This window comes from Clupea harengus, chromosome 4 (assembly GCF_900700415.2).
Source record: "Clupea harengus chromosome 4, Ch_v2.0.2, whole genome shotgun sequence".
Lineage (NCBI taxonomy): Eukaryota > Metazoa > Chordata > Actinopteri > Clupeiformes > Clupeidae > Clupea > Clupea harengus.
The window spans coordinates 22,274,428-22,299,618 of record NC_045155.1 but is presented as its reverse complement, the minus strand read 5'-3'; the positions used below and the strand labels follow the sequence as shown (position 1 = coordinate 22,299,618).

The 25,191-nt window shown below is 40.5% G+C and overlaps 1 protein-coding gene and 2 non-coding genes across 5 annotated transcripts; all 3 read right to left on the bottom strand.

The window, feature by feature from the left end:
- Nucleotides 1–850: 850 nt before the first annotated feature.
- On the bottom strand, nucleotides 851–24,746 carry kansl2 (KAT8 regulatory NSL complex subunit 2). 3 transcript variants are annotated; one of them, XM_012820782.3, is made up of 10 exons: nucleotides 24,655–24,746; nucleotides 22,373–22,631; nucleotides 21,824–21,978; nucleotides 21,480–21,594; nucleotides 18,642–18,805; nucleotides 15,662–15,825; nucleotides 14,355–14,451; nucleotides 13,448–13,701; nucleotides 8,691–8,894; nucleotides 851–1,782 (listed from the first exon to the last, which is right to left on the bottom strand). In XM_012820782.3, exons 2-10 carry the CDS (start codon nucleotides 22,621–22,623, stop codon nucleotides 1,684–1,686), a joined length of 1,503 nt encoding a protein of 500 aa, XP_012676236.1. In that variant the 5' UTR covers nucleotides 22,624–22,631; nucleotides 24,655–24,746; the 3' UTR covers nucleotides 851–1,683. The 3 variants fall into 3 exon arrangements, with proteins under 3 accessions (XP_012676236.1, XP_031422652.1, XP_031422651.1); XM_031566792.2 differs by lacking the exon at nucleotides 24,655–24,746 and adding an exon at nucleotides 24,265–24,585; XM_031566791.2 differs by lacking the exon at nucleotides 24,655–24,746 and adding an exon at nucleotides 22,915–23,663.
- On the bottom strand, nucleotides 16,046–16,182 carry LOC116220405. The gene has a single exon (XR_004163645.1). It is a non-coding gene; the product is annotated as a small nucleolar RNA SNORA2/SNORA34 family (small nucleolar RNA).
- Nucleotides 19,205–19,341, bottom strand: LOC116220406. The gene has a single exon (XR_004163646.1). It is a non-coding gene; the product is annotated as a small nucleolar RNA SNORA2/SNORA34 family (small nucleolar RNA).
- Nucleotides 24,747–25,191: the final 445 nt, after the last annotated feature.

Below are 25,191 nucleotides of genomic sequence, written 5' to 3'. Positions count from 1 at the left end.
GGTTCGCTAACCTGACTTCTAGTTCTACTACCTTCTGTCTGAGCAGGAGGCAGGAGTCGCATCCAGGTGCACCACTGAGGGAAGGCATCGTGGCGATGTCAGATGAGAGGCAAAAACTTGAGTTTATGTGTTTTGTTTGCTACGATGTCGCGGTGACTCGCGGTGAGGTAGTCAAACGTTAAGCTTTAGCTGGTGTTTGCTTGCTAGCTGTTCAGAGTCAGAATGAGAACAGGTAGTGTTAATTTAATTTAGCGATCTATACAACTCCAAGCTCACAGGAAGAAGCAAAAACCTACTGTTTGTAGGATAAAATTCTTCTTCTGCCTTCTGTTAAAAGAACGACAGCGCCTTCCGCTAACCTGCGAGTTGGCAGTTAAATTAATTGTAGGTGTCTTTCACCGCAAAAAGTTTTTTTCCCCTAAGGGTTACCTGGAGATTAAGATGATAGTCCAGCAGAGAAATTCTTAAATACCGATGATGAATCCGTCGATAAAGAACGAGAGTCGGGGGTTTAATCCAGTAGAGGTTAAATTCAGTAGAGGTTAAATCCAGCAGTTTGTTTTGTTTTTTGAAAACTTTTGAAGATGGCCTCAAATCCTGACGGTGAATGCTTCGATCAAGAACGATAGTCTGAGCTTGAATCTTTTAGAAGATTAAAAATAAAAATTCTCCGGGTTTTTTGGAAGATTAAGAATAGAGAGGAGTAGGCTAATCGGTAGGTAGAAAAATTCGGCAGGTTGCAGCAATTCTCAATTATTCTATTATCTGAGTAGAAATGACAAGCCATGTGTATGAGTATGTGTGTTTACTGCTGACTCAACATTGAATTCAAGACCGTGATCATTGGTAATAATGGGAATAAGGTGATGTTTATTGACCAGATCAACCAAAATTTTGATTTGTATTTAAGAAATGGCTGAAGCTCAACACAATCCACCGGGGCAGAATACAGTAATCCCCACCCCATTTCCCACCACCAAACTAGATGCCTTGGTCTCAAAATCGTCCTGGATTCAGTCTTGACTACTGTACCTCCCATTTTCTGACTATTCAACTGTACCCCTACTATGTAAGTGTATTAGGATGCCGGGACGTTAAGAGACAGATGGTTTTATACAGTTAGTAGGTACCTGCAAATATCCCTCCACCCTATAACAGAATTTAAACAGTGTTAAATTTGCTTGTATTGGTGGATACTTGTGCACTGAAAATAAGCACACATCTTCCCTTTTCTTTAAACAAATACAATCTAAAATTGTTATTTTCAAATGACATGCAATCACTATTAATACTAAAAAGCACGGTAACTCCAAAAGCCTTTTCCTTCTGCTTCAAATACATAACAAAGCCAATACTTTTCCACCCTTTTTTACGGCCCAGCAACAATATTTTTACATTTAGGTGATTCAATTCCAAACAAACATTAAAATAATTTTTCAGACAAGAACCTAATTGAAGCGGTTAAGATTAAGACAGGATTTCTTTGCAGTGCAATGTACAGAGGGAATAACATGTCATGCTCAAAGTGATGCATCCCAAAATCCAACAGCCACACAAGAACAGGTGAATTGAAAGCTCTCAATTTCCGATAGTGAGACGTTTGAAAGTTGTGGGGGAATGAGACAGGAAGCAGTAGATTTAGAACAAGCACGTTCTGTCCTTTGATCCATCATGGGGTACAGGCTACACCCTTGTCCTGTGTCCCTTGGCTTGCAAGTTCTGTGTTGAGTTTTGCTGGGCTGTCCCTGCTGGTTCTCTGGTCTCCTTCCTTCCTGAGAGAATCTAGGAACAACAAACATGATAAAGAAGCTCATAATCAGAGAAGAGTATTTCAACAAGTAATACCAAGTGATGTTAATCATGTTAGAGGGTGGGAGTTATGCATAGGTTTATGTAGTGGTTAGCATCAGTAAAACTATGAACACTTGGAAGCCCTGATTCAAGGAAGATCAACTGCTTCAGAGGGAAACTATATATTTCATATGGAATTCAAAAACTTTTACAATTAGATGAAATGTAAAAGTTGAAAAATTATTTGTCAGGCATAACCCAACTTAGAGGAACAAGTACACACTGTACTAGAGGTGGCAGCAGCAGCTTTGTCTGAGCTTATATTTCTGTACAATAAGCCATTACACCCAAAATACTGCTACTGCTATTGTAGACTGCTAGCAAGCCTCAGAAAACATGGATTCGTCTACTTTTCAAGCCAGCACACCATAGGCGGTACTTGGCAAACACAGAAAATGTAACCTTTGGTGATATCGCCTCACTGTCTGTTTCCTGTTTAGAAACAATGCCACCTAAAGGTGACACCACAATATGGTCATGAGAACATTTTGGCCATCTTACCAATGGCATATAACAAGGTTGGTGTCAAAACGTGTGAAACATCTCTTTCTGTTTCCTACGTTCACCTGTAACAACTTTTTCTGATGAAAACTGGTCAAAGCGCTTTTTCATATAAATAAATGCTGTTCCAGATGCTGACAGCTTCAAAAAAGAAGTTGCGTGGAACACATCCTTGTTCCGTGTTCACACCTGATTTAAAAAAAAAAAAAAAAATTCCTTCAGCACCTTTTGATTACTTCAGCGTGAGAATTCTGTAACCTTAACAATGGGAATCAAACATTCTAGCGATACATTATTATCCGTTGGTTATCGACTACTTATTGTTAGCTGTATCTTTTGTGACATGTCATATAACTCCGTGTAGTGTGAAAACGGCAATCAAGAGTTGTTCTACTGGTACCTTCTCCATCTTGGTGTATTTTGGGGGCACCGGTAACTAAGGTAGTAGGTTACTAGGGAAGGTTAACGCTAGGGCTGAAACGATTACTCGAGTAACTTGATTACAAAAAAATTTCGTCGAGGCTTCATTTAATGCAGGGGTACTCAATTAGAAACCCAAAAGGTCCACTCGCCAAATTTCCATTCAGTCCAGGGTCCGGAACAGTGACGGTCAAAATCCAGAAACATAACTCTAACAAAAACATTTGAACTATGCACAAAAGGTGATGTGGCCTTATTTGTGTGAAAGGTGACACTTTTTTTTGTGGTTTAAACTTGGGCATAAAAGGTGTGAAGGCCAGGCGGAGGCAATGATGTATGTGTTCATTAGTGAGTAGGCTCCTGTATTTGTTTTTCACCATATTCATGGTTGAAAAGGCAGACTCACAACAGTATGTTGAGGTATGCATGCTCTTGTTGTGTGGCTGATCTAACTATTACACTGCATGTTGCTTGGTATGATTGCAGATGGTTTATTTTTCTGCCCCTTACCTCAGAGTTCTGCGGGTATTTTTGTTCAAAGTGTGCATGCTTTGTTTCATAGTGACGTTTCACGTTACCACTTTTGACAAGGGCAACCGTCTCGTTGCAGATTAAACACATCGGTTTTGTGCTCCCCACAGGCAGCACAAATGCATACTTGTCAGTCCACTCTGTCTTAAATTAGCAATTTTTGGAAACAACGTTTTTTGTCGGGTTTAAAGAACGCCATAATTTTCGTTTGTTGAGAAAAAGATACCGTTCACAAATCTATCTGCCCGCATTGTTGCCATTGACACACACAACCTGCGTGACCCACAGAGCTCGCGGCCAACATTGAGTGAGTGAGTTGTCATAGTGATGTTGTTATTACAGCTCCTGATTGGACCTCTGGATTGGACACGGAAGATAGAAACCACATCTAGTAGGAAAAAAATATATAGCGCAAAATCACGCACCAATGAAAACTCGCTTGGATCATGGTTAAATTAGAATGTTGATTTTGGCTTCGGTCCAAATTTGATTGCGTCTGGGTCCGGATCCGGACCGCGGTCCGCCTATTGAGTACCCCTGATTTAATGTATATCATGCTCTGGTAATGCTGTTTCATATGGACTGTTATTATTGACACACGCGCATTCAAAGAGGAGGAGAATCAAGAGAACGGCCATTGAAGGCAGAAATAAGGTGCCAGATTTCTAGAGACTTCCAGGCGAAAACCATTAACAGTCCTGTATCCAGTGTTGCATAACCAGTCAATGGCTGCCTGTGCTTTCTTCTACTGTCTATGCCTGGCAAGAGTGAGAGCGCCGAATTGCGTAGAGGCCGAAAGCGGTATTGCAGATAGATAAAGATTTAGAAAAATTATAGCTCACAACATATTGAAAAAAAGAACTGAACTATTTTTTGGAGCTGTGAACACTTAGTTCAACATTTTGAATTATGAACTATGAACTGAACTAGTTAATTTTCAAAATTGTGAACTATGAACTGAACTAGTTCATGTAGAAAGTGAACTTTCCCAACAATGTCTGTAGATATTAACTTTGCCAAGCAACGCTGTCTGCATGCAGCTCCCTCAGTTTAGTTTTCAGTAGGATAGTGACAAGTTTAGTTCTTAGCTAATTCAGTGGCAAAGTAGTTGACCATACTGTGTGCTTTAAAAGTTTTGAGTGCTTAAATCATTATTGTTCGACATTTATGTGAGGTATTGTGTGCGTACTTTATGAAAGTAAGTGTTTTCATGAAGTAACCACTGTGATAGATCGTGTTTGTAGTTGGGCTACATGCAAGCGCACGTTTGCTATTAGAAGCAATTGACCGATCGCCAGGGCCCAGCCCCCTTAGTTACTGTTGCTACGTCCGACACAATTCCCGGAACTGTCAAGCCAGAAGCCATGGCGAGTACGGGGACAAGCGCTATAGCTGTCAGTGTGAGTGATGATTTTTGGAGTAATACCTCCGCGATATCCTCCAGATCAAGGCAAAAGGGACTGCAATATGCAGTGGAAGGATATATCCAAAATATTAAGATCAACAACGAAGTGGACATGAAGATCCTGATGTAATGCTATGGCTTTGTATCAGATCGCCAGGTTATTGCTCTCAGGTTGTGCCTTATGCATACCTTGGGATACTCAGGAGTAGGTTGCCCATTCACAAAATGCTACAAAGATTAAAATTAAAAAAAACTTTATAATGGCCTTTTGTTCAACATTGATACAGTATGTTAAGCTCGAGCTAGTCTCGCCAACTAAAGTGTTAATGTTAAAATCAAAATGTTAATGTTACCGTCTGTAAAATTGCACGCTGAGCTATCCTAGCTAGCGATGTTAAAAGTTCTGTTCAATGTTGAATCAAGCATAAATACAAAGTGTTCGTTAAAAGTTCTGTTCAATGCTGGCGTTTGCTATCGCTAGCTAAGATAGCTCAGCGTGCAATTTTACAGACGGTAACAGTAACATTTTGACGGTAACATTAACATTTTAACATTAACACTTTATTTGGAGAGACTAGTTATGTACTTGTAGTGGTAATAATACAAGTTGTCATGAACCATAACTGTTTGGGGATGTTCTCTCAACTAAATAGTCAGTTATCATACCTAGCGATAGCGTAGTTCGCTAGATAGATAGCTAGCTGCAAGCAGCTTAAATTTACTTTGGAGCAGTATGTGTGTTTTTCGATATATTGAGTTGGGACTGGGGTCTCCCACACTGTTTAATCCACCGCCGGCACCTTTCCTCCTGTGTTTTAGACGCGTCCCTCTAATCTCTCAGCGTACCTTGTGTCAGATCTACAAGTCCCGTAGGCACACTGTCTCACCATGCTGCTCAGACCTCAAAGTTGTCGGACCTACTTCTCTTAGTAGCGGTTGCTAAGGTATGATTGGACAAGGCCGTTCTAGGGAGGAGTTTCGCGATCGGTCAATTAGCATGCTAAGCGGAGATTTAGCTATGTTCTGTTCTCATGTTGATTCGATTTTAACAGGCTTGTCATGTTGCGTGACGCACTATTGATATTGTTGTTTAAAAACGCAAAAGTACTTTTTTACGATTACTCGAATAATCGATTAAATAATCGATAGAATACTCGATTCCTAAAATATTCGATAGTTGCAGCCCTAGTACACGCGTACACTCTCGTCCTGATTGGTCAGCTGTCAGAAAGGCGCTTGACTTCACCCTGCGCTTTTCTGAAAAGTTGAGAAAATTGAACCCCAAAAGGCGTTGGGCACGGCTTTTTTGCCGTTATTTACATAGGACAGTGTAAATAAATAAATAAATAAATCCCTTCAGGTCGAAACAAGACCCCTCCGCTGCGTGTCAGGGTCCTGTTCGTCCCGTCGGGATTTATTTTTGGATAATGACCGCCGGACAATACATGATCCCTAACGTATTATACAGCTCCTCAGAATGTTGCAAAAAGTTCCATTGATTTGAATGGGCCACCCCAACGTTTACCACTGCCATTGGTGTGAAGAACAATTTTTTCTTAGCGGAAGTCACGAAATGGCAACAAAACCTGCTCCATTGTTGCAAACCCTCTCCGAGCACCTCTCCGTGGCTTGAGGTGCACCTCCCACATTTTTTAACTATCCGTCTCTGTCAATCCGTCCATACATCACTGTTTACCTTGTGGGTAGTAGCATGCCAACATTAGATAGCTGGCTCAGACACCTCGCAAATCCCCTCAGACATATTTTTCAGTTACAATAACAAAAAACTTTAAAAGTACAAATACGACCACCTACGGAGTTTGGTCCGCCATCATTTTCACGAGTCCGTCGAAGCAACCGGTGACCATGCAGTAATGGAGTCGTAGAAGTATATTTCGGCCTTTACTGCTGTATATGCAAGTCATGGGCTATCAATGAAAAATGCCACTATAACATACACCTTTATCCAAAGAGCATCTTGCATTGCCCCGTAATTGAACCCAGGTCAGCTACTTGCTATTGATCAACACTAACCATTGTACCACTGATCACACACATGGTAAATTTGCCACACTCAAAAGTAGTATCTACAGTATTGTGATAGGCAAGCCAAAAGATAAAGAAATCTGGCCCCCTACTGACCAAACTGGACGCTGATCGGCCCCCAGGTAATTTTAGTTCGAGACCCCTGGGTTAAATGATCTAAAAAAAATTTGAACTGCCTCAAGATGGGGTCCATCTACCAATTTTGTTCTATACATCAAAACATCAAACTAACAAAACTTCCTGTTTGATCTCAAACAAGAATTATGTCTTTAGACCTAAGACACAAAGAATAATGACCAAAAACTTGTTTCTTTTCTTCTTGTAATGGCTAGCAGTCTGTAACACTTGTCAAAGGTCTAACCCTTAAGGCCACCAAACAGTTGATCTGTAAGATGATGGTTGGTCTCTAAGTTTTTTCTCCTCAACTCTTCATTTCGCAATTTTTAGAGCTTCTGATGTTCTCTTGGCATCTTCATTAAGCAACCGTAATGTCTTAAGTGTGCAATCAGTGATCAAAAGGTTTCATACTCAAGGTTACAGATGCATCTATTAAAGTAAATTAAGTTCATTCATATTCCATGTTTTTAATGTTCAATACAAATACAGTGATGCACATTCTAGTTAGGGAATAATCTACTTTTGTACTGTCGTCATGTGCACTAACGGCGTACATGATCCGAAGGCATATCACGGTACACAGTGTATACCGAACCGTGGAGGCTGTATTGAACAGTTTCATATTTGATGCGTATCGTACCGACCCCTTCTGAATGGCAACACGTCAGTGAGATCGAAATTTCTAAAGCACCAAAAAAAGTGGTGTGATATTAAAGTATATGCCAAAAGACAAGTCAGTAATGAGCAAGAAAATCACAAGGATTTTTGAAAACTGAAGTCTCTCATTCACATCCTCCAGCCAAAGTAATTGTTACGCATTACAAAATGCCTTTCAAAATGCATTTCTCTCCTGCAAACTCATTAACAGATCAAATAATAGGAATTTAACTACAGCAAGAGTAATCAGGGTCCAGGCTGTATGTGTAAAGTGTGGCAAATGACAATAGGTCAGCCAGGTGAGAGTAAGTTAGTTTAGTAGTTCTTGAGACCACAATGTCTTTAGAATAGCGCCCCCCTAGTTTTGACTTCCTCCATAGAATGTCCTCATCATTTGAATGAGGTTCAAATGCATTTAAAAAAAACATACTGGTGGCTAGTCTGATAGGGGCTTTATGAACGTTTTACAGCCATGAGACATTATGCAATAACTCAAAGGCAGAATCATTTTGAAGATAAACCATGTTGGAGATACAGGAGAAAACATGTTTTTGTGCTTCCTCATGGTCAATTTGTTTCAACTTTGGTAAATTGCTTCAGTATAACAATTATTGGTGCACTTACTAAATGTCATGAAGAGCAGCCATTCCATTCAAATACTAATTGTTGAAATCTAATTTGGCTGTTTGGCAGCCATTTTGTTGTGCAAGCCCATTGAAACTTTAGAAAATGTTTGCAAATGTTAACGCAAGCGGTCTTCAAAAGCGTACAATTCTCTACTACCTTGATTTTCTAAATGACGTTACTTATAACAATGATGTCTACGAAATGGAGAAGAACCTGTGCAGTTCTCAGATGCTCCAACAGCATTGGTTAATTTCAACTTTGGGGAAAACAAAACAGAAAGCGAAAATTGTGAATTTGTGATTAAAGTGAATGCTGTGCCGCAATGAAACATACAACAAACCATAAAAACGCCACCTTAAACATTACTGTAGAATCAAACGCAGCAGGCAAGTAAGTAATAAACAATGTCTAAATGATCCTCACTGTCACCCTGATTTACTGTTCCTTCTGATTTAATCATGCAATGTAACTCACACTAATAAAATGTCTTATCTTCCCTCTATCACACGTCTAAATCTCTGCAAAGCACATATACCTTCTCTTCCGCAGATCCCTGTTCCCTCTCCAAGATATCTGCTCCTGGGACACGGACATCCAGTTCAGATGACTCCACCTCTGTCAGGATATCCATTGGGGCTTCGGCGATGGCGCGTATGCTCTGGTCCTCTAGAGCCAGTGCGGTGTCAAAGAGCAGTGGGGAGGGGGGGCACTGCAGACCATCTCCAACCACATCCAAATCCTACAATGGGGGGTATTAATGTTGAATACAAATGTTTGGCAAGGTTACCAAAGGCTCAGTCTTTGAGAGGTTAAACTCAAGGCATTCTTTCATCCAAACTGAACAATGTATGAGCCAGATGAGATCTGCAGCAGTGTTCTGATGGGAAAGACATTATCGGCATTATCATCAGAGCAATAATGCCATGGTGTTGGTCATGTATCCTGTAGTGTATGTGGTGTTGGTCATGTATCTTGTAGTGTATGTGGTGTTGGTCATGTATCTTGTAGTGTATGTGGTGTTAGTCATGTATCTTGTAGTGTATGTGGTGTTAGTCATGTATCTTGTAGTGCAGTGGTCGCCAACCCGTCGATCGCGATACAGAAACACACCGCCAGCTCCCTATAAGGGCATGCAACTGAAGAGACGTGTGCACAATCGACAGACTCCACAGGCAACACGAAAGCAACTTCAGACTGATTAAAATCATGTCAAAGCGGGAAGCAAGCACCGGTCAAGTAAACTGAGACCTAACTTCACCGGTGCAGAGACTGTTGCAGAATGTAGAGGTGTCCATTCTATTCCATTGTGGCTATATCCACGCAATTGAGTTTAGTGCTTATTTATTTATTCACTTACATTTGCAGTGTTCGTGTGTAGTGCTTTTGTTTATTTTATGATATCACGATGCCTCGTAGAATCATGACTATAAATGTGAAACGTAATTGTTAATGATACAAATATTCTCGTATTTATTATTATTACAATTATTTAAATCCGAGGATGTCTGTAGAGTTGATGTGAATGTAATCACCAACGATTTCACACAAATTCAGCCCTTCCCACTAAATGCCCTTTCTAACACGGAGCGGCCCCGTGGGGCATCTAGTGTTTTTTTGAGGAATTGCATTTAAGAAAACTCAACTGCTATTTAGCAAAAATTGAGAAGTTTCTCAAGCGAAAGAATGACAGCACTGGCAATGTCATACTGCCGAAAACTACTAAAATTCAGCGTAAATACAACCCTGATTATATTAGATTAGGTTTTGTGAATGGAGGTGACGACGCTGAGCCCAGAGCGCAGTGTGTCGACTGCGTTTTAACGCGGTCTAATGAGGCGCTCAAACCTTCAAATCTGAAGCGACATTTGGAGACGCCTCGGACATACAGAACCAGGTCCTGGAAAGGATGAAAGGTAGCCCGCTCTTCTCAATACAGTTAGATGAGTCGACGGACGTCAGTAATGCTGCATTACTGTTGTTTTTTGTGCGTTATCGTTGGAGCAGTATTCTACAAGAGGAAATGCTTTTTAGTGGAGAGCTACCAACTCGAACCACTGCCCAGGAATGCTTGGTGCTATTTATTTTTATAATTGATTGTAGCAACAGATTTAAATCATTAATACATTATTTGAATCATTATTTTTACCTATTTATTTGAACCATATTTGAACCTATTTGTTTGCATGTCTGAAGCAACACCTATTTTAATAAGGCCTAGCTGAGTGGTCTTTTTCGTTTGCATGTTTCATCACTTGTTTTGAGTGCATAATATCTTTTGGGTCTATTCTGGTTGTATTTACTTGCTTGTTTGCTGTGCACAAATAGGCATAGGCCTACTGCAAATAGGTTCCTTTGTTTCAAAACTCTTTTGGATAATGAAGCCCTTTTGACAGAAAATGCTCTGTATGGTTTTATGTTGTTTTCTGGTGCACAATACATTTTTGATAGTGCAATATCTAGAGTTAGATTTTCTTGTATTAATTTCTAGGCTCCCACCTGTAGCAGGTGCTGATGTTGCTCTTTGTGACGCATAACAATCGCTTATTAATTAGAATGGAATATAGATTAGCTAAAATAAGCGGGGTGTCTATTGGGCCCCACCCTGTTAGAAATACATAATAGGTGGGCCTTGGAGTAGAAAAGGTTGAGAACCCCTGATTAGGTGTGTTCTTGGTCACATCAATTTGAAAGCTGGACCAAAGTGTTTGATTTCATTCAATTACAATTAGGCCAAATAAAAAGTTAAGTTGTAAATACAGTCTGGAGCCTGGACAGTCTTTTTCTCTCAACGCCTCAATAGGTAGATCTTGCCTGTCACCAAGGCAGAGGTCAGTGATCTTGGGCCTAAAAAGGTTGGTGACCACTGTTGTAGTGTATGTGGTGTCTCATTGTTTGTCTGGTTTGTCCAACTTTGGTTTGTACCCTTACATAGATCAGAGGTCGTCTTTCAGAGAGGTCCCCTCACCCCGGAGTCTGTGGCATACCATAGTAAAATGTGATCTCTGGTTAGACTGAGAGTCAGCGGATTGCTAAAATACAGTTACAGTAGGGCCGATGATTTTCCGTTTAAAAAAATATATATTTTACATTTTGGCGAATTCCTTTTGGCTAATTTTTTCACCCTGAGGTAGATTGATGGCTAACAATGAGTGAATTATGTGTGCCACAAGTGACCCAGACCTTCTAAGAGTGTTGTTTGCCAGCCATCAACAGAACAGAAGACAAAAAGAACATTATTTATTATTACTTGAACCACTTATTCCAGTCTTGTAAAGTAAACTGGAATTATAGCAACTGTGACTGATGATGCCACTGGTATCATACCCTGATGATATTGATAAGTTCATCATAACCAATGAATAATACTGACTGTCTGTCACAATGAGTCAAACTGCATGGTAGTGACTATCCACTGAGCACAACTGTTTAACTCCAAATACTGAACAAAGTTCAGTTAAACAGAAATGATTACTCAATTAAAAAATGCTAACAAGATCAAAACCAAGGTACACAGTGACTAACACTGGAAAACACAAACAGGATGAAACTATCAATAGTAACTATGGTTTAAACTAAACTAACCAGCTCAGAAGTATACTTTTATGATTTAATGATAAGACTAATGACGATACAAAATGTGAACGATGCAGATGCAGGTGCAGGCGATTGGGAAGATGAGAGTGTGAATGTGACAGGCTGTAGCAGAGGTGTGGGCATCAACCGTTGAACAGGGGGGCGTGGCCTGAGTAAAATTGGGCGATTTTGATGCAGAAAATGATGTTTCCGTCTGAATGTTGTAATTCTGTTTCAAAGGGTACATTCCGCGGATTCCGTCCGTTTTCCGTTATCGCGGAAAATCCTAGGCCCTAGTACAGGCATGTAACATTTTTTCTTGTGTATGACTGAAATGACTATTATATTACTAACTTGCTCAGTGTTTACATACAATGATCCTACTACATAGAAATGATTACTTTGTTCTTTTCCATAATAACTAACCCTCCCCCATCTCCACACAGAAGATCTACCCCTTAACAAAGCCTCCATGCTATCCATTTACAAATTGTGGTGTTCACACACACACACACACACTACTGTTACGGACCACTTAGAACTGCCTTGTTTTTTTAAAGAAATTCCAATTCACATAACCTAAATATAGTGCCCAGAAATATAGTGTAGACATAGTCGATGTCAATGTTGCAAATGAATATTCTAGCTGGAAACAGTGGATTCTGGGTCAGGTGTAGAAGGAGCCGTGTTCTGCCACCATCACCCCTGTTTCAGTGGCACATTATGGTAAATAATCTGAAGTTATCATGGTTCAAATTCATCATAAAACCTCATAACATGCATCAACACTTGTGGATTTGATTATGGTCCAAAAATGATCATAGAGATTTCTTCAGAAATGTTTAGGAGTTAAGGCTATTCCATGCAAGAGATTGGCACACAACCTTAGATATGTTCCAAAGGAGTGCACCACATCCATCAGAGAACAGTGCAAACTGCCTCTAACCAGTTACAAGGCCCCGATACACAACTGTACAGGTGGACATAATTATAATCATAATCTCTAGTTTGAGAAACTCACAGGTCCTCAGATGGTAGCTTTATTAAATAGTACTCAGACAACACCCATCTCTGAATGAGCTCAGATATAGCACAGAAAGAGCCATATCGGAGACTGGCCAATGAAAGAGAAAATACCAAAAGGGGCAAAAGGAAACAGATAATGGGTGGAAGATGATGGATGGAAAATATAATATGACTGACAGCAGCTCAACAAGGCAAAATAATACTGTCATGTCGAGCGCATGGTTGGAAACACTCGTAGCACGTTTTATGACATTTTGCTTGCTGCCGTTGATTGGCTGTCACAACAAACACAATGGATGCCTAAGTAGCTTCACTTCTTGGTCCCCAATAATAAGCATAAGTATAAAATACAATGGGTGCCTACGCAGCTTTGCTCATTGGCCCCAATATTAACAGAAGGCAGAAACACTCAACAGCCTCTGAAATGTATTATTCATGACTGGACTCATCATCTCACAGAGCTCAATCGTTACTCCGCTGACAACTTTTAATGTGTTCTGTCCAAGACATCTTTTAAATTTTACAATCATGGTAGTGAACTGTTTATAGCAGGTAAGACACAACTGCAATAAATTGGTTATAACTAAAGCTAGCTGAATTGATAACAGCATTACATCTCAGAACAGACATTCCTGAACCATGCTATTAAAGGAAGTTAAATCCAGTGTTAGGTCATGTGCTGTGTTTACATACATCACTGAACTCCAGGGGGAGGTTTTCTGTTGGTTGCAGCTCAGCAGTGCTCAGATACAGCTCAGAGGGGGTGGGCAGCAATGGTGACTGTGTCAGGGGTGCTTCTTCAGGACGGTACATAGGCGATGGCAGGGACAAATGCAGTGGACAGTGAGGTTCCTCCGATTGACCCATGTGAACTGGGCGATCACAAGGCATATCCTTCAGACCAGGGCACATCCTGAATAGAACCTGGCTGCTGTCTTGATAAATATCTACAGCTAGGGAATTAAGGAGCACAACAGTATTTGCGATGTCCCACAAACCCACAAAAATTATGAAAAGCAGTTACAGTTTTAAAACATGTTGAATGTTCTAACATCACAGCATGTAAGGACAAAACCACCAAGAACCACTAATACCTTGAACCACTAGTAGTTCCTGAACATTAATTCTATTTGTGAACCAACAAGACAAAAAGAAAATAGCCAAGATATTGTGATTACTCCTTCAGTGGGTAGATTTTACGTATACCACACACACACACACACACACACATATTAATTTAAACAGAGGCAGAGGTTAACAAGGCAGACCTTGTTAGTGCAATCTGTACACAGTATTTTGATCAACCTTTTTATTAATGTGTGTGTGTGTGTGATTTATGTGAAGTACTGCTGTAATACCCCAATTTCCCCTTGGGGGTTGATAAAGTACTGTCACTCGATCCAAATTTGTATATTATTTATGAGAAGACGCTTTGGTTAAAAGGTCCACTAAATACCATACCAGGAGGCATTTGTGTAGCTCATGTTATTTATCAGAGCATCTATGTTACAAAAAACAGACATGTTCAAACTGGATAGGACTAATACCTTTGAAGTTGTACATCTGGTTATGTCTAAAAGGTTTTTAGCCAAAAGGATACGAGACACACAGTGTCTGGTCATGGGGAGGCACTGACTGGAGCAGCGCGTGCCCTCCACGAAAGAGATACACCTTTGACTGAGGCGAAAACAGTGAGCCTAAGGGAGAGGACACACACACACACACACACACACACAATTCAACACCTGACAAACTCAAAACATTTAACAGTCATCATAAATAATCATAAATAATCCCCTATATACTATCTACAGATACTCAGACTACGATTTATAGTTGAGGTTAGGGTTATGGGGTTAGGTTTGGTTAAGGTGATGTTCAGTGAACAATTAAAACAATTAAAAGGAAAAAAACATCTGTAAAGTCTCTTGTGTAGTTGTAGACAAAGTATAATTTATTATCAAGTAAATGGGCCCTTTCCATGTTGCATAGCTATAGCAGTTGAAAGGTGAATGCCAGTGAATTCACCAAACTAGATACATTTTTGGGGGGGGGGGGGGGGAAACCAACTGAACGGAACATCCTTAAGGCAGTGAGACATTTGGAACATTGAACAGTGGTCAGTTTGGAAATAAGACGGAGCCCGACCAATCAACTTAACGGCTAGTCAACTTGCAGCTAGAACAAAACTAAATGCGTTGGTGCACCCGAAGATCCAGCCGCTGTGGAAAACTCACTGAGCTACTAGAGGATTATCATTTTGGAATCAAAGATCGAGGCCATTTCATCACAGAGGGATGAGCGACGTGAGACGTCCCCCAAAGTGAGTGCAGCAACAGTTGCACACAGAGAATGCACCTGAATCACTGCTGATGGAGCAGCTCAACACATCAACCTAACAAAGCCCAATGTGAGTACTGACTGTTGGCACATGTTAGTTTGGTTTGGGAGGCCCAGAAGACCTTCACAAACCTAACAGACAGGTTGAAGATACAGATATGATACAGATATGAGGTGGTGTTGAATAGAGGGTGTTTCTGTGTTTTAACATCATCATCTAGCTCAGCGGAAACTGCAGGCCTATGTACGTCATCATGCTCCAGGTTAGTTTGAAGTACCGTGGTCGTAATGCTAGCCACCCGAGAACAGATCATTGGGTGAGCAGAAGTGCTGTAGTTAACCAATAAACAATTTAAAGGAATTCTCTCATCTCCTAGTGCCATTGCTTTGATTATTAAATGTTTGGTTGCTGGCCGTTTTAAAACAACCTAGCAAGCACAGTATCGCTAGTCTATTTAAAACATGGGTTTCCCCCGCCATCTTCATCTCAAATTGCTTGAAAAGTCAATTACACACCCCTGCAACGCCCTTGTTATTTTAATCCCAGTCACAAAACAAAGGCCAAACCTGTGATGATCCATCCGTGACTGCCTGCCGTCGCTCTCTGAGCTGGCGATGGAGCAGTGCTTCAACACCATAGCGGTACCGGTATCTTCGCAGAGCCTTCAGCTTGCGCAGGTTCTCCCGCTCCTTCACGGACAGACCCTCTGGCCCAGTCAACAAGCTGCTGCCTACATTATGCAGGCAAATAGACAGAAACACACCAGTGGTGAGAAGTCATTAATGCTCTGTGACACCTGACCACCAGCTACAACTCTCAATCACTTGCATTTCCCAAAACTAGCTTCCCAATAGCCTCAAAATGTTTGCCTTTGTATATTATAAGCAAATTTCAAAATATATCCCATAACATAATGAGTGATTTAATGGGTAAACTAATCGAGTTTGAGAAATTGTTTCTTCCAAATGAATTGATCTTCACCTTTTGTATTAAATGGGAAAGCCAACAGACCATTGGAAGAGTTTGCTTTGGGCCACAGTTTGAAGCCAGTAGCTACAACAAGCTACTGGCCTTGATTCAGGGCCTCTATTGGGATCCAGGACACAGTGGCCCATATCAGTGTGAGGGTCCAGGACACAGTGGCCCATATCAGTGTGAGGGTCCAGGACACAGTGGCCCAGTGTTTCCCCTACCGTTATATTAGGGGGGCGCCCCGCCCCCCCAACGGCACCCCCCGCCCCTCCTGGAAGTTCAAGTTAATTTTGTTCAATTTTATTTTCTATAAAGCGCCAGATCACAACGGAAGTCATTTAAGATTACCTTTCCTATAGAACAGGTCTATAGCTTGTTATTTTATTAAACAAAATAAATAGCCTTATGTTATTTATCTTATTTTACACGACGGCATGTAATTTCTGTCTCTACATGGTCGCGCGATTACAATTATCTGCTCTCTGTATCACGCATGGCGGAGTTCCGCCACTATGCGCACACACACAAACAAACAAACACACACACACACACACACACACACACACACACACACACACACACACACACACACACACACACACACACACACACACACACACACACACACACACACACACACACACACACACACACACACACACACACACACACACACACACACACACACACACACACACAGACACGTGCGCACAAACACACACAGGTGAGCACGCTCCCACCAGCGGACAGAATTGGGCTTAAGAATCAGTGCACAGCTACGGACACTTAAGCTTTAAAAAACACATTTCCAGGCGTTCATGACTCCAGCGATCTTTTCCTAGGTAGGGTCGAGAAAGAGGCCTAATGAGAATGGCTACAACAGACGTGGAAACAGAACGTACGCCCATGTCCGCACCGAAAATTCAGAAATAGATTTGGCTTCCATTTTTTTTAATCATTTTCCGCGAGTTGTGCGTGGCCCTTTTTACATAGAGTCTGGTAATAAATCTATGACATGTAATGAACATTATTTATTTTGCCGTGAATAATGAAGGAAGCAATTCATCTGATTAATTCCCAAACCCTCAAGAGCTGTTGCCATGGAGATTTAACGTTACTTTCTGTTTGAAGATAAGGTAGCAGCTAGTGTTGAAGAATGGATGACTTTAAATTGGACGACTTAAAATTAATATATGAAATTGAACATTAACACCTATACGGATAAAATAAATAAACAAGGATAGCAAAACAGATTGATAAGCATAGAATGAGAACGGCAGAAACACAGGCCGGACGTTAGATGACAGGACAGATCATAGTTTTTTTTCGTCATATGAAGGCTGAGACATTCATAACCTTTTATTCAGTCTTACTGATGGTCCTTTTGTAATGCCAACATGTGCACTTCGTTGTGGATAAGTAAAGCCTATTCTGCTACATTTTTGTAGTCCTGGTAATCTTTTGTTTGGCATATTGGTGAGGTTATTAAGAGGACCATTTCTCAATCGTTTTGTTCTTGATGAATTAATGTTTGTTTATTAATCAGTTATTTTTCAACAAATAATTCAATTATAATTACAAAGAGGACAATTCGCAACTTTATATCCCAACTTTCACTTGTTTTCGGCAATTTCATTGCAAAAAACACCTACAAATAAAAACTTTCATCGAAACTTTTTGGAAAAGCTCCTGCGAAATCAGGAATTTTAGGCTGCAAATATCTCAAAATATTTTCTTCCAGAAGGCCAAAAAGGTAAACTGCAGTGACAAAAGCTGCACACTTTGGGGATAATTGTCATAAAAAGACATGTTCCGATGTTTAGTTCAATGTACAGTTAAAATAATTGTTCAGTTGTTATATTGACTACTGTCATTAAAAGAAACACATGAACACCATGATTCCTTTAAGCGTTTGTGTCGGAGGCCGCGCCGCGCACCGTGTCCCCCCCCCCCCCCCAAAGCTGTAAACCTAGGGGAAACACTGTGGCCCATATCAGAGTGAGGGTCCAGGACACAGTGGCTATGTTTACATGCAAGACTCATGACATTCTCAACAGATTGATTCCCACTGCATATTAAGAGTGAACTACATGCATCATTATATCTCTGGTGTTGAGGACGAGATTCAGGTTCTTCAGTGATTCTGATATTGATTGCTCTTGATATTTTTGATGCAGTGGGCTAAATCAGTGGGCTAAATTAGCTGTATGTCAAAGCCACATGTGAGATGTCACCGGGACTTTTATTTATTTATTTAACAGTTCAATTTCAAAGATGTGGTTTCCTTCTCTGTGAAAATATACAAAACCTGTAAATTAAAAATTATATAAACTAAATAGCCTACATTAAATAAAAATAGGCCTATCTAAGAATATATATATATAATGTTATTAACAATCTGTACCTGGGAAAATATACACATATGTATTTGCTGAAGTGTCAGTGTTATGATTGGCGGTTATGTAGCACTTTTAACGATAAAACGGCATTCCACAGACATAAAACTCATCCATAAAAACTGAAATCCACCATAACATTCTTGGTTAAAAAAATAAATTCCAAAAGCATACTCACTGATGGTGTCATGCTCCAGTTTACGGCTATGCAAGTAGCGTCTCTTCTTTTCTTTTAGCAGATGTTGTAAACGTTTGAACTGGTCAATGTAGAGGGACTGCAACCGGATGAGTTTCTCCCGTGTGATCAGAGCTACCTCCTCAGCTGTATAAACACCTGCGTGTCTGTATGCATTAACATCAATGAGAAACCGCACATTTAATAGTTCGCCAACTTAAATAGTTTAATAGGTTACCAAGTTTACCAACATTAACAACAAAAGATTTCAGCTTGAAAAATGTGTTTATAATAAAGCTAAATGGGTGAACAACAATTTCCTGAAACTAAATGAAGGCAAAACAGAGGTCCGACTGTTGGGAATAAGCACACATAAAGAAAGATTTCAAGCTCTGCTGGCCTATCAAATTGCCCGTAGTAAAACATTTTTAAATCTGGGTGCCATCCGTGATTCAGAGTTAACTTACATGACCCACTTAAAAAAACTAAAAAAATCATAACACAACAACAACAAAAACACTTCCCAGGCCTTCCAACAAAAATGGAAAGAAAGACAGTTGCAGAGAAATTGTTACTTCCAAATGAATAGATCTTCACCTTTTGGATTAAATGGGAAAGCCAACAGACCATTGGAAGAGTTTGCTTTGGGCCACAGTTTGAAGCCAGTAGCTACAACAAGCTACTGGCCTTGATTCAGGGCCTCTATTGTGATCCAGGACACATTGGCCCATATCAGTGTGAGGGTCAGAATATCTCGAAAAGTAAAGGTTTTAGAGCTAAGAAACCTTCATAATGCATATATAATGCGTATTCCGGTCATTTTGAGACCAATTTCAAGTGTCTACGACCTTCAGAAGCTGAAATACAGATGCGCTGGACGCGCGCTAAAAGGGCATGGCAAAATCTCGATGTTCGCTCGGGTTACAGTAAACGACAGCACCCTAGTTTTGTTCCTCATGGTCAAATTAGCCAGAAACCGTTGAGAAAAGTCATGCAGCTCATACTTCATACTCAACATATGGCCTGCTACTGGAGTACTAGACCCTAGCAACCAACATAGCAACTCTAACTATCTATTTTTCTTTGAATCGATCAGTATTTAGGGGTCATGCAGACGAAATCTAGTTTGCCTGAACCCGGAGAGAACCGTCTCCGGATAGCCCTATCGTGCAGACGAACGCACTGTATCCGCACACCCTCGAATCGGGGGTCCAAGAGAGTAAACTCGAAATCCGGTCGCGGGTTGGTGTTCGTATGCACGCTATCCGCAAACCTAATCGGATTGCCCCACGTGATCGCATCATTAGACCAGCCAGAACAACGGACACAACCGGCATTATTTAATAACTGAATGGGTTGCCATGGCGCAGTGAGTGTGGCAGCCAGTTATAACAGCTCTCCAGTTTTAAAAAAAATAATTCTTCCTATTACCTTGCTGCTTTTCCACGTGAATTTCCCTAACGGGATTAATACAAATGCATCTATCTATCTGTTGTTAGGAAAGGGATGACATTAACAAGCCACACTTTAATCTATCACTGTTTAATCTATTTGCATCAGACCATTTTTCAAAAACCAGTTTTTAAAAGTATCAGCAATAGCCTATATGAGCAAATCTGACGTGAAAAGATTTTTTATTATAGACGGAAGTTTCAAAACAGTCTGTAATAAAGATGAATGTTACGTTAGCTTTAGTCCTGTCAGACAACGATAGCGATAGCTACTAGCTAGCGTTTACGTTACTTCAGAGGTAGCCTACAGTACGTGAAGGACAAAGCCCTCAACAATAGCCTACATTTGTTGTTAGTAATAAAACCATGAAATTGGAAGCAATTGTAAACCATGAAACATCCAGGATCCACAGCACTTGCACTGTGGTCTCATGCTCAAGCTCAGCATCTCCATAAAGCACAGGCATTTAAACAACTCAGACATGTCATGTTGCACATTGCTTTGTTGCACTGTTCTAAACTCTTTATTATCAATAACAAATATAATTATTTTTCGCTTAACCTACAGTCTGCTCTTACCACTGATTTTATAAACCACCATAATGTGTTACTGTGCAGATTAAATGTAGGCTATGCGGCTAAGCTAAACGTTGCTAGTTGGAGCTCAACTACTGTCATATGTTACTTTATTAGCATGCTCCTGTCTTCTTCTCCGTTTTCTTCAGTTGTCTGTAGCACCTTAAAGAGCCACCAACAGGCGTGGGGGATGTACTACAGCTGAGTCAATTGGATTCGCTAGGTTCATGTGCACGTGATTTAAAAAGTTGATGTGTGAAAAATTAACCCGGGTTCAGGCAAACTAGGCTTCGTCTGCATGAGGCCTTACACGGCTCTCTCTTTTTCCTTTTGGCCTTCCTTCTCCTTTTGTCTGTCTCTCTCTGCATGCACCCTCTGCAGTGGTGACTACGTTTATTGTGGAAGTTTTACATGAATGCCCTTACCGTCAGTGTAGACTGTGCATCATTTCTTTTCGGACTGAGGCTGCTTTTAGTTATCCTGGGTGGCTTATTCAAGACTTTTTAAGGATCAACCGGAACCCTGAACCTAACCGTTGACTGGTGTTAGTTATTTGCCCAGTAGATTAGACCTAGAGCATTAAATGCTTTGATCTTTTGCTTGCTAAAGTACGCAACATTGGGGCTTTTTACACCTGCCGTTAAAGTGTGTTTTAATCAGTGATCAGTGATCAGGTTGCAATCAGATAGTGATCAGGTTGCAATCAGATAGTGCTTGACCACATGAAAGAACAGGTGTAAATGCACTCAATACTTTCCTTCAGCTGTTAAATTTAGAACAAGCAAATAAAGCGATCGATCAATCCACCACTTACTTGAGAGGGTCGTCATGGTCACTGTCAATGCTGTCTGCTTCACTATCTGGATCGCCTCTCCATGTTTGATCCAGAACTACAGGGTCCTGTTCCTCTTCACTCCAGCTGTCCTCATCTGCATACATTTGCACAGGATCAGTCAGGTACCAGCATCATCATCCACACAACCTCCAACTTTTAATCATCAAATTGGCCCACAATATGCCATGATGCTTTAAGACAAAAACTGTTTATTTAGAAATCTTACATATGTGACCAACCTAAAAACTCTAATAACAGTAAATCAATCCTACTGCAGAGTGCATTAGTTGGCGTATTTCTCTTTGAGCAGCAGAGGAACTCACCTGTGCACTCCAGACTGTAGACTTCAGAGTTGCTCTGGCCATAACTACTCAGCTGGGAAAGAAGCAACTCTGGGGACGGACCGGAGGAAGCCTTCCTCAGGTGTGCCTGCAGGGCCAGTGCATTTCTATGGGTGTGCTCTGCACAAAAAGCCACCCTGATGCAGACAGGTAGGCAGACAAGCAAACAGGAAGGCAGACAGACATGCTCAATAAAGGATTAAAGAGAATGATATAGACAGATAAAAACAGTGATATAGGCCTACACCTGAGGTGCGTTCAAAATGGCATATAAAGACAAACATTCGTGAACAATTTTTTTCGTTTGCTTTAATTTTAACTACACATTTTTTGCAAACACACAAACGGTCTGATGAGGTAGCTCCCGGTAAGCAAACATGGACGCTGGACAGTTTAAATAAAACAATTTGGAATATTTACCCAAATCTGTTCAAAGTTAAAGGTTTAAAGAAAATGCGTTTGCCTCAAACATTCATCAAATTTGAATGCACCAGAGATACAGAGTGAATATGCAGAACAGAGTTCACTTACCCCTCTTTCTTTTCTGGCTTGGGGGCTGCATTTGGACAACGCTTTCCATTCTTATTGGAGACATAGCTGCATTGCTTGTAAGGGGCGCTCTTGTCCTCAAGCACATGTTTGATGCAGAACTCAAGGCCATCAAGGCGTGGTTGAGAGCATGGACGGTGACTATAAGAGCAGGTCTGAGGCTCAACAGGGCGTACTGGCTGCACTATACGCCCCCTGTTGGAAGGCAGGACGTGGATGCGGATCCGATTCATCGTTATATCTGAGAAATTAATGATTTGGTTGTTAGTACTTCATTTTGCCAGTGGAGAACAATTGCTGAAGTGAGAAAGATGTCCCATGCTGTATCTTCCAGACGGGACTATTGAAATACACTATACTCATGAAGTGATGCATGGCTGATTCCTAAGTTACAAGCATGGCACAAAATGAGCGCCTGCCGAGCACCAATGACATGTAGGCCTCTGTGTTGGCTGGTGAATGATGGCCGTTACTTTGCCACACTAGTGTGTCAAATATGGGTGCTATACATCTTCCATAAATACCTTAGTTGTCTGTCTCATATGATCCTGCTTAACTGGCTTGCTATATCTATGCAACAAAGGGAGGGAGGAGACACAGACAGACCAGTTTTTGGAAATACTGTGATTGCAGTATTCAACGTCATTTTCAGTGTGGCTGCATTTGTAAGTCATCTTCAGAGGTCAATTGACCTTTCGTCAGAAGCAATTTACAGCAATGGCAGACAATCGAAAAACACCAAAAAAGTGCATTGCCAGAAAAAAGCAGTGATGTGGACTAAAGATTTATACTTAAGATCATGCCATGTATGGCAGAAGGGGTTTCACTAGACACTCAAAATCTCCGTGAGACAGGGATGACACCATTAAGGTTACAGCCTACGTCGAATTCTTTCATAAATAACATTGGTAGGGATGTTTATAATGAAAACTAGTGAGTCGACAACTGTCCTAAAGGATTCAAACATTAAGCAAGCTCAACACAAAACATAGCAAGACAACTAATAAGTTAGTACTGACTAGTCCAACAGAAAAAAGGCCAGCTCGGCATCTGATTTGAATCCTTTTGTAACTTTAAGCTCTCACAGACGAGTAAAGGCCAGTCCGAGACTGACTCTTTTTTGGTCTTTTGCTTTTTTTTGCTGTCTTTTTCTTTTCCTACCTCCGACAACATATGCCTTTGTGTCTTCATCGCCTCTGCCATGATGTCCATACAGAGACTACTGTACTAGCTTCCTCTTATAGCTAGTGCATGGGTCTAGTTGTTGTTGCGTGAGGTGGTGCCATCAAGCATTACGTAGTTCTCGCGAGAGATCTCACCCTGTACCCCAAAGTTACATAGTGCAATACCAGGCGTGCTGTGGCAGTGGCAAGAAACACTACTCTCCGTATTACAAGTCAGTGTACCACCAAAATTAATTTGAAGCTGTTACTTTAAGGTAAATTGTTGCATAATGTTACTTTAAGGTTTGTTTCCGTAGGTCACCAGGTCACTAGTTTATCGTGCTCAGATTGTAGTTGGTTACTTTTGGAAGGACTTTAACCATCACTAGGCCTAACCATAAAACACAAAAGGTCCATCACTGGTCATTTGTTTAAAAATAAATAAATACATTTCATAACCTACTAGTTCAAACAGACCACCACCAGCGCTCCTGTAAGAACACTGCAATTATTTACATTTATTGCATAAGCAATTACATTACATTTGGAAAATACTGGACTAACAACGGTGACGTTCGTGGGTTTGAACCGAGATAACGGCCGCAGACATCTCTTTCATGATATCGGTCATGAATTTTGTTCCCTAACGTTAGCTAACGTAGCTACTTGAAAACACTGATCATTTAGACAAAATATGCAATGTTAACTAACCAGATAACGTTACCCTGTTGCGATTCTTAAGACCGTATCTTCAAGCTTAAGGTGTTGACTGTTTTTGAATTCATTTAAAAGTACATGTCTAACCAATTATTTGAAATTGATGAAAACGGTCCTCTGACGTTGCGTCGGCTGTATCTATGTGAAATAACCTAATATTTTTCAGCAGTTAAGTTGAGCACGCGAGTAAGCTGTCGGCCATCTTTGTCAACAACACGAACTGAATTGTGCCACTTTTTACAATAGATCATCACACGAAAACCATACGTTTATTCTCAAACAATGTTACATAGAAAACGTTAAGAGAGGCTAATATGGATGAAAAGGTCTGTAAAATTAAATTTACACCTCAATGTAAAAAGGACTCAGTATGTATTTACTTACCACTGCAAGACGTGCGTGTGAAGCGATGGTTGACGGCGCTTCCTAAACTTCCGGCCACATTTAGACGAAAGTGTATCAAAATAAAAGTTACCACATTGTTCTTCTTTTTTTCTATGGCGGTTGTCGGGCAAGGATCCGTATTTCCGCTGGGATCGGTATTAAAACTGGAAGTGAGTAGGCTACTTCATTCTGTTTAATGTATGCATTTGTAATTTGCTGCGGTATGTGGTGTACTGAATAGCACTGATAAGAAGTCTTTATAATTATTTATAATTACCTGGTACTTTAGGATATTTTCCAGGTTTTTGAATAGGAATAATTATAGACACTTTTCATGCACGTGGAATTATCCCATCTTGCCATATCTTATTATATACATTTAACAATACAATCTTCCCTTTGTCACTAAGGTTCTCCAACACAGAGTAGCAAATGGTATCCTTCCTCGGAGTTGACTTTCCTAATTTCCTTAATGCATTATTAAGTTCAGTTTTTGTGGTTCTGCCTAGAGTCCCAGAACTTTCTCCAATATACTTT

Excerpts from the sequence above, each read along its gene's own strand:
- kansl2 (XM_012820782.3), bottom strand. The coding sequence starts at position 22,623 with ATGAATCGGATCCGCATCCACGTCCTGCCTTCCAACAGGGGGCGTATA. Across the intron at positions 14,452-15,661 it reads TCACGGATGGATCATCACAG|GCTCACTGTTTTCGCCTCAG; the intron begins GTTTGGCCTTTG and ends CCTCTCCCTTAG. Across the intron at positions 13,702-14,354 it reads GACCAGACACTGTGTGTCTC|ATATTTATCAAGACAGCAGC; the intron begins GTATCCTTTTGG and ends CCCTAGCTGTAG.